Source organism: Solanum pennellii, chromosome 5 (assembly GCF_001406875.1).
Source record: "Solanum pennellii chromosome 5, SPENNV200".
Lineage (NCBI taxonomy): Eukaryota > Viridiplantae > Streptophyta > Magnoliopsida > Solanales > Solanaceae > Solanum > Solanum pennellii.
Genome location: NC_028641.1, coordinates 77487404 through 77496571, shown reverse-complemented (window position 1 = coordinate 77496571; position 9168 = coordinate 77487404). Strand labels below are relative to the sequence as shown.

Here is a 9168-nt window from a genome sequence, read left to right as displayed (position 1 = left end):
AAATTCACAACTCAAAGACCTTCAAATTACCGGGCTTTGCCTCCAAGTATGAGTTCATATTGAATCCTATATATTTTCAAAGTTCTACCACTCAAAGATTTTTAAATATTTAATGGAGACAAAAAAAAAAGATATGCCTAACTTTTACGAGTTCATATTAAATCCTATTTATTTTCAAAGTTCTACCACTCAAAGATTTTTAAATATTTAAAAGAGAAAAAAAAAAGAGATGACTAACTTCTATAAATTTAGCAGACTAAAATTGCTCAATAATATACGTATATGACTATTTATCATTATTTTACTTAGTAAGTTAAAAGCAAAATCTTAGTCCAATTTTCTATCTTTACAATATTGAGGTACATATATTTATAAACTACATTGTGCTTATATTCTTTTTAGGTTATATATTTGAAAATTACATTGTGCTCATATTCTTTTTAGGTTGGGAACCTTGAGTTTATCAAAAATGTCTTTACCTGCAAAGCTATGAATAAAATATGCTCACATTTTTATCTATTTAAATTTTATTTATAATATTATATTAAATATGTCATTGTAAATTAAACTGAATATATGGTTATTGCTGCAATAGTCAAAGAATGGATTCCTCATAAATCTTTCGAACCTATATTAATGGTGAATCCCAAACTTGTAAGTTAGAATCCTACCAAAGCAATAAGCATAATAAATGCCATATTGCTTTTTATTAGAAAACTTCTTGTTATATACTTAACAAAAAAAGGAACTTGCAGAAAGGTGTGAGAGAATTTGTTCTGTCATTAAAATCCCAATAGTTTGATCAAATATATTGTGGACCAAAGTTAATGTCGTTGCCCTTTATTTATTTATTTTCTATTTTAATGAATAAAGAAGATTTTCTATTTTGATATATTTAATTTTTGTCGGCAAGTTATGCATACGCACTAATTATTGCACAATTTGCAATGTCAAAAGTTATTTCCTTTTGCAAGAGAAGAAAAAAGAAACTATTTCCTCCTTTCATACTTGTTAGTACTTGTTAACATGTAATTGATCTAAATCTTAAAAAATGAGTAGAAAATATGAAGCATTTAGAAAGTAATGAATAGTTTATGATCGTCTATTAATAAATTTATATAAGCATCTTCGAAAGTTATGATGAATAGTATTTTTCATCATTAATCAATTATTTCTTTATGATAGAAACTGATTTTAAATAAGACATGCTTTTATGTAATTCAAGTTTTGAAAATAAAATTAATCTTAATTAAAAAATATATGTATATAAATACAAATCTTACTTAGTCGAGACTTGAAGCTATTATCGAAAACAACAAGAGAACGAACAATTAAAAAAAATAAATCTTATAAGTAGTTAAGAAACTCGTGCATCAAGCATGGTAGCCTAACTAAAGAAGTGAAATCAAAACATAAAAGATCGAACAGAACAATATACACAAAAGCAAATCCCTTTATTTAGTAAGGTGCTAAGGAATTATCATTTCTATCAAATAAACTACTCAAGATTTTTTAATTTTATGTATCAGAATTCGATTTGAATAAAGAAAAAATAGTAAATGGAATTATCGAAATCTTGTTTCGTCTTTACTGGGAACTTGAGTAAGGAATAAATTATTTTATTTTTGAATTATCAGAGTTTGAAAATGGTAACTCTTTTCCATATTTGGTGTACCTACTTGGATAGAATGAAAGGGAACTTTCACGTCCAAAACGTGAAGAGTCTCATGCAACTAAAGCACCAAGACCTCTAATATGATTTGATTGCTTAACATTTCCATAATCAAATTTTAATTATAATACCTCTCTATTCAATAACAGTTGTTCAATGTTCTCTTGACATTAGAATTAAGAAGCCGTCAATGATAGAAGTAATTTTACAAAATTACTCTTGTTAAACACCAGTCATCCTAACGTTGAAAAATGAATAATATTTAATAGAAAGGATAAAATAGACATAACATTGTAAATTATTCATTAATTTTATAAAATTGATCAAGTATTATCAGACATTTCATAATAATTTAGTGAACAAGTAAAGATAGACAGTGAGTATTTGTTATGACTAGTTGTTTTGTTCTTACACCCCATGAAGAATGTTTTTAAAATTTCAGTAATTGTTAATTAATTGGTTCTTAATTGACATTTTGTCTTGCAATAATTGTATCCATCCAAATCGATTTGCTTAAAAAACAATAATTATGTTGCGTGTGGTATTGGTGAGTGTTTCAACAATTTCTACTTTACAAATTGATGTCCTTATAACCTAATAACAAGAATTTTGACAATGGTGTTTTCTTTATTCTTTTATAATTTGGTGTCTAGACCAGCTTTCGTACATTTCAACTAATTTTAAGAGATACATGTCAATTCACCATGTAACACTTTATCCGTCAAAGATAGGACAGATAAAAAAAAAATTCGCCAAGTACCGCCCACAATTAGTGCTTTATATACCTTCAAATGTTGTAATGAGATAAAATTCCTACATCCTTATCCACATATCTCGAATTTAAGTCTTAAATATGAAGACGAAGAATCCTAATCATAAGTATTTTGCCCCTTAATTAGAGTTGAACAACGCATATATGTATTAGCTGGCCCGGTGTGGATATCTAACACTGGTGAGAAACAAAGAAAATGCTTTCTTCACACTACCATTTGTCCTTTTTATTTATTGTAGGTTGACGTATTAAATATCAAAAAATTACTCTCCCATCTTCTTTTAACAAAAGCTTGCAACTTCCGATCTCTTTTCAACTAAGAGCAGTATAATAGTCAAAGGAGAATGAATCAAAGATTTTAAGAGATAAATGCAACAAGAACAACATACCCAGTGAAATCTCACAAGTGAGATCCGGAGAAGATAAGAGTATAACGCAGACCTTGGGAGGTGCAGAGGCTGTTTCTGATAGATCCTCGGCCCAAGGAAAAACAACAAATGCAAATTACTAAATCGATTATTTATTCCAAAGTAAGAATGCATATCACTTGAGAAAAACTATATGTTCATTCGGGAAATAAACACATTGTGTGGGTAAGTTATATCCAAAATTTGTCTTCATAGAACATCAGTATATAATTTATTTTATTCAACTAGGGCCAAGATGACCAATAGTGATAAATAAATATACAACACAAAATGGAGAACAACCATTAAACTGGTGTAGCAAGAAAACCAGAATTCAGGAGAACCAAGAATCAGCAGAAAATGACCATAAACTTGACCCTGGTAATCATTCAGAGATGAATCTTAGTTCTTTACTGTGGTTACCTGCCTCAGAAGCATCTGGACAACATCGTTGGAGATGCTTTCAGATTCTGCTTTCAAGTGTTGGATCTTTGCAAACGTTTCTTGATCAAGACGTTTGACATTAGCACCCGAATCACCGCTAGTCTGTAGACAATATTAATATTAACAAGCATACTTAATCAAGGGTAAAGTAAATTGAATAACCGATTACTTTCCTACCAACCCCCACCCAACACACACGAACAAAGGAAGTAGATATAAGAAATAGATGACTATTTATACTTTTAGTCAACATCCTTTATGGTGCATTCATAAGAGCTTTATTAGACAGACCAAAAATTCTGATCACCTTCGGGAAATAGACTAGAGCAGAAAACGTAACCATGTTCTAAAGGTCTAATAGGAGAACACACACACAACATGGGCCTTGATCAAGAATGCAGCCACTAGTTTGGTCTTAAATGTTCATTATTCAAATAAAAATATTCGAGTTCATATAAATTCCCGCAAACATACAGGTAAGTCTACGTCTACCCCAGCCTCCCAATACCCCACTTGTGGGACCATACTGGGTATGTTGCTATTCGAGTTCATATAAATGAATGCAACTCAGCCTGTGTAAGCTTTCTCACACTGGCAGTCTGCATTCCCAAGCCAAGATAAAGAGGAGGGTTGTGGTAGGTTTGACAACAACTGTAAAACTAGTCAATTTCATGAAGAAATAGCCAATCTCAAATACCTTGGGTTTGAAGAGCAATTGCTGTTGTTATGGATTAGTTGAGCTGTGCTGAGACACCACAGTTATAACTAGTACATATATTTATTAGTTATACATTACGTAACATACTTTTATACAATACGGGTTCAATTGATTTCCCTTTTTAATGCAATCTCAAATTACAGACGCATGAAGAATTGGTTTCTTTCCCAAAAACTATTTGTTTCTTATTTACCTGTTCAAGCTTTCTCTGGAACTCGGCCTCCATGAATGCACGAAATTCAGCTATCTCCTTCTCAGCTTCATCCTTTGCCTGTTTCAATCTAGCCTGTTTTGCTGCACTTGAAACCAAGTCAGGATTCAGAACTTGCTTATAGAACTGATCAATATCAATGCCGGTGCCGTGAAATACAATAGCCACACAGCTCATATTATTAGTTAAGACATGGGGAAGAACAGGTACAAAATTATGAGCTTTTGGCTGCAGTAGTTATTACTCTTTGCGTGTGACATCCAAATTGCATATTGATTGGTTATGTAGCAGACTTGCAGTTGGCTCAAAATAACAAACTCTCAGTGCCCACATTAGAAATGCAATTTGTGTATGTCAAGTGATACTAACCAAAATGTGATCTTACGGGAATCTACCATGCACACTAACACAGGAAGGAAAAAGTTGAACTGCAATGGAAATATCAGTTATTATGTGGAAGGAGAAAATTCTAGCAATGGACCCATGACTTGAAATAAGTACATGTATGTTGCCGGAGTTTCCTGATCGTTGAATTAGTGAAACTAATAGAAATTCAATTCAAAGATCAGAAAACTGAAGGCATAAAAAGGGAAATAAATTACCACTCCTGGCAGCATTGACAATGTGTTGAGCTTCTTGCTCTGCACCTAAAAGTTGTTGAATTCCATTTTGGTTGCCCCTGTTGGATTCCATACTCGTCTGATACACTTATAAAACTACAACAAAGAAGAAAATACATATCTTAAAGAGATTGATAATATATGAGAAGCAGAACAAAAAATTATTCAGTAGAATGTGAGCATGCTGTGAAACTATGCTAAAAAGAACAGCCATGACGGCTTTTATGCAAAACTTATCGCCTTTGGAAAGACCAAAATAAGTATTACGTCAAAAGAAAAAACAGTTCATTTACAACATGGTTCAATATAAGGACCAGATTTGAACTAAGATCTTTTTCACGTGTAGTCCAGGTTGTAAATTTATAGGCCGAACTTCGAAGTGCCCAACATTTTAGGCTAAACGGAGATGGACTGCAAGTGGGACAGGGAGAACACATGTACTTCACATGTTACCACATTTTGATACTAATTCTATGGCAGCAAATGCCAGGATATCCTTGTAATAGCTTTGGTGGTCATTGCAATTTCAGGTATCCTATACTTTATTAACTATAGATCCCAATCTATTGCCATAGCCTGGCCTAGGATGAAAAATATCCCAGTCAAATACTTATGAGCTCTGAAGTTGGTAGCTTGTTGAGGTAATGGATGCCTCACTATAGCTTTGAGCTGATGGAGAAAAAAAGATTCTTGGCTCAATGGTAAATAAGCAAGCTATTCCTTCAACTTTTAACTACATGGAAATTTAAGTTAAACATCAGGATGAAAGAGGTTGCAATAAATTCAATCATCAAACAGGAGAGTGGTATTTAATCAGGAAAGACTGGATCAAACAGCCTATGCTCAAACAATTCTCCTCCCAAAATACAAAATCTTTTACTCAATCAACAATTTCTCTAGTTAAAAGTCAGGAAATTTTCTACTTTTGTTTCCTTCCTTTCTTCTTTGGTCTCCTTCATCTACTTTTGGTCCAAGTCAAACTGCACAAGTTACTCTTCCTAGAATTGTTCTATAGAAATAATAGATCCATCAACACAAAGATATCATTATCAACAAATCAAGCAGCTAAGCTGAAGCATTTTGCCAGAAGGAAGCACCTAAATGTCAATTTCAAATTAGTCGCAATTCTAACGGTCAAGGTCAACCAACTACAAACCTTCTATCACTCATTATTGTTTTTGAATCTCACATAGAACTCAAATTATTTTGCAGAAACAAATCGTTGATTATGATTAAAGTGGAAAAACAAATTCAAACCCCAGATTGTCAACCATCCCCTACTTCTTCCCAATCCCAAGCTCATAAAAAGGATATCCCAGACAAGTTCCTCTTCCTAGAATCTCTCTATAGAAATAAAGATCCATCAACACAATATATCATTATCAACAATTCACGCAGCTCTAAAACTGAAGCATTTTTTCCCAGAAACAATCAATCAATCACCTAAACCTCAAGTCCAAACTAGTTAGAATTAACTACATCCTGCTTTAATCACAATTCCAAACATTTTTTTACACTGGTGATTCAAGGTCAAACCAACTGCAAAACTTGTATAACTCATTAATGTTAGAAAATCTCACATAGATAAAGACCCCAAATTATTTTTTAGAAACCAATAGAGTTGATTGTTTCTAAAGCAGAGTAAAAAATTCAAACCAGATCCATCAAATACAATACATCCTTATCAACAATTTAATCAGCTCTAAAACCAAACCATTTTTCCAGAAACAATCCATTACTCACCTAAACAACAACTCCAAACTAGTTAGAATCAACTACATTCTGCTTTAATTACAATTCTGAATAATTTAACACTGAGTTCGTAGTCAACCAAATGCAATACTCATTATTGTTTACGGAGCACACATAGATCTCAAATCACTTTGCAGAAACCAAATACACTAGTTGATTATATCTAAAACGGAGTAACAAATTCAAACCAGATCCATCAAGACAGCATATCCTTATCAACAATTCAATCAGCTCTAAATGGAACAATCTTTTTCCAGAAACAAGTCAATCAATCACCTAAACCTTAACTCCGAACTAGTTAAAATAAACTACATTGCACTTTAATCACAATTCCGAATACTTTACACTGGCGGTTTAAGGTCAAACCAACTGCAAAACCTTCTACAACTCATTGTTTGTCAGCTAATCTCACGTAGACCTCAAAGCATTTGCAGAAACAAATAGTTGATTAGTCAAAATTGGAGTAACAAATTCCAACCAGATACATCAAAACAACATATCCGTATCAATAATTCAATCAACTCTAAAACTGAAGCATATTTTCCAGAAACAATCAATCAATCAGCTAAAGCTCACTCTGAACTAGTTAGAATCAACTACATTCCGCTTTGATCGCAATTCTGAATACTTTCACACTGACGATTCAAGGTCAAACCCACAGTAAAACCTTCTATAACTCATTATTGTTTGTGAATTTAACCATAGACCTCAAAGAATTTTGCAGAAACAAATGGATGATTATATCAAAATCGGAGTAACAAATTCAAGCCAGACCCATCAAAACAACATATCCTAATCAACAATTCAATCAGCTCTAAAACTGAAGCATATTTTCCAGAAACTATCAATCACCTACAGCTCAACTCTAAATTAGTTAGTGTCAGCTACACTCCGTTTAATCACAATTCCTAATATTTTCACACTGGCGATTCAAGGTCAAACTAACTGCCAAACCTTCTATAACTCATTATTTGTTTGTGAATCTCACATAGACTCAAATCATTTTGCAGAAACAAATAGTTGATTATATCTAAATTGGAGTAAGCAAATTCAAACCAGATCATCAAAACAATATATTTTAATCAATAAATTCAATCAGCTCTAATTCCAACCGAATTTTCCAGAAACAAGCCAACCAATCACCTAAATCTCAACTCCAAACTAGTTAGAATCAACAGCATTTCACTTTAATCGCAATTCTGTATACTTGTACTCTGGCGATTCAAGGTCAACCAACAGCAAATCTTCTACAATTCATTATTGTTTGTGAATCTCACCATAGACCTCAAAGCATTTTGCAGAAACAAATAGTTGATTATATCTAAAGCAGAGTAACAAATTCAAACCAGATCCATCTAATACAATATATCCTCATCAACAATTCAATCAGCTCTTTAACGGAACCTTTTCCAGAAACAATCAATCAATCACCTAAACAACAACTCTAAACTAGGTAGAATCAACTACATTCTGCTTTAATCACAATTCTTAATAATTTAACACTGGCAGTTCATAGTCAACCAAATGTAAAACGTTAACTCACTATTGTTTGCGGAGTTCACATAGATCTCAAATCATTTTGCAGAGCTCACATAGATCTCAAACCATTTTGTAGAAACCAAATAGTTGATTATATCTAAAGCAGAGTAACAAATTCAAACCAGATCCATCAAAACAATATATCCTTATCAACAATTCAATCATCTTTAAATCCAAACCAATTTCCCAGAAACAAGTCAATCAATCACCTAAACCTCAACTCCAAACTAGTTAGAATCAACTACGTTTTACTTTAATCTTAACTTCAAATACTTATACACTAGTGATTGAAGGTCAAACCAACTGCAAAACATCCTATAACTCATCATTGTTTGTGAATCTCACATAGACCTCAAATCATTTTGCAGAAACCAAATAGTTGATTATATCTACAGCGGAGTAAACAAATTCAAACCAGATCCATCAAAACAATATAATCCTTATCAACAATTCACTCAGCTCTAAAACTGAAGCAAGTCAATCAATCACCTAAACAGATAAACATCATCTCCAAACTACTTAGAATCAACTACATTCCGCTTTAATCACAACTCCGAATACTTTCACACTGACGACACAAGTCAAACCAACTCCAAAACCTTCTATAACTCATTATTTGCTTGTGAATCTCACATAAACCTCAAATTATTCAACAGAAACAAAAATGTACTACAAATTCAGAAGAATCACATATCAAAATTAGTCAAAACAATCATCTGATCCAGATCTAATCAATTCAAGCTGAAATCAGCATATTATGATCGGAAAAAACCTCAATAATACCTGTAGAAACTGAGAATCGAAATCGGTGCAGCGAAACTTTGAAAGCTTTTTTCTGTGTATGGAAAGAGTTGGGACTATGAAGAGACTACAAACTTGAGGCCTTTTTATACTTGTCACGTTCTCTCTTCCGTTTTTTTTTTAAAAAAAAAAAAATTGAACAACGAAATTCTACGTGAACCAAAAAAAAAAGCATTTTATGTAAAAATAGGCATTTTTAATTTATTGAAAATATTAATTTACGAAGCACAAA

At 32.3% G+C, this 9168-nt stretch overlaps 1 protein-coding gene across 1 annotated transcript; it reads right to left on the bottom strand.

The window, feature by feature from the left end:
• Nucleotides 1–2991: 2991 nt before the first annotated feature.
• LOC107020631 (V-type proton ATPase subunit G 2) lies at nt 2992–9066 on the bottom strand. Its single transcript, XM_015221072.2, has 4 exons — nt 8919–9066; nt 4827–4940; nt 4207–4307; nt 2992–3397 (listed from the first exon to the last, which is right to left on the bottom strand). The coding sequence occupies exons 2-4, from the start codon at nt 4915–4917 to the stop codon at nt 3254–3256; spliced, it is 336 nt and encodes a 111-aa protein (XP_015076558.1). The 5' UTR covers nt 4918–4940; nt 8919–9066; the 3' UTR covers nt 2992–3253.
• Nucleotides 9067–9168: the final 102 nt, after the last annotated feature.

What these genes read in the sequence shown, in the direction of transcription:
- LOC107020631 (XM_015221072.2), bottom strand. Translation starts at nt 4,917, where the DNA reads ATGGAATCCAACAGGGGCAACCAAAATGGAATTCAACAACTTTTAGGT. An exon ending in TGTCAATGCTGCCAGGAGTG is followed by an intron (nt 4,308 to 4,826) that starts GTAATTTATTTC and finishes TTTCAAGTGCAG; the next exon opens with CAAAACAGGCTAGATTGAAA. An exon ending in TCCAGAGAAAGCTTGAACAG is followed by an intron (nt 3,398 to 4,206) that starts GTAAATAAGAAA and finishes TATTGTCTACAG; the next exon opens with ACTAGCGGTGATTCGGGTGC.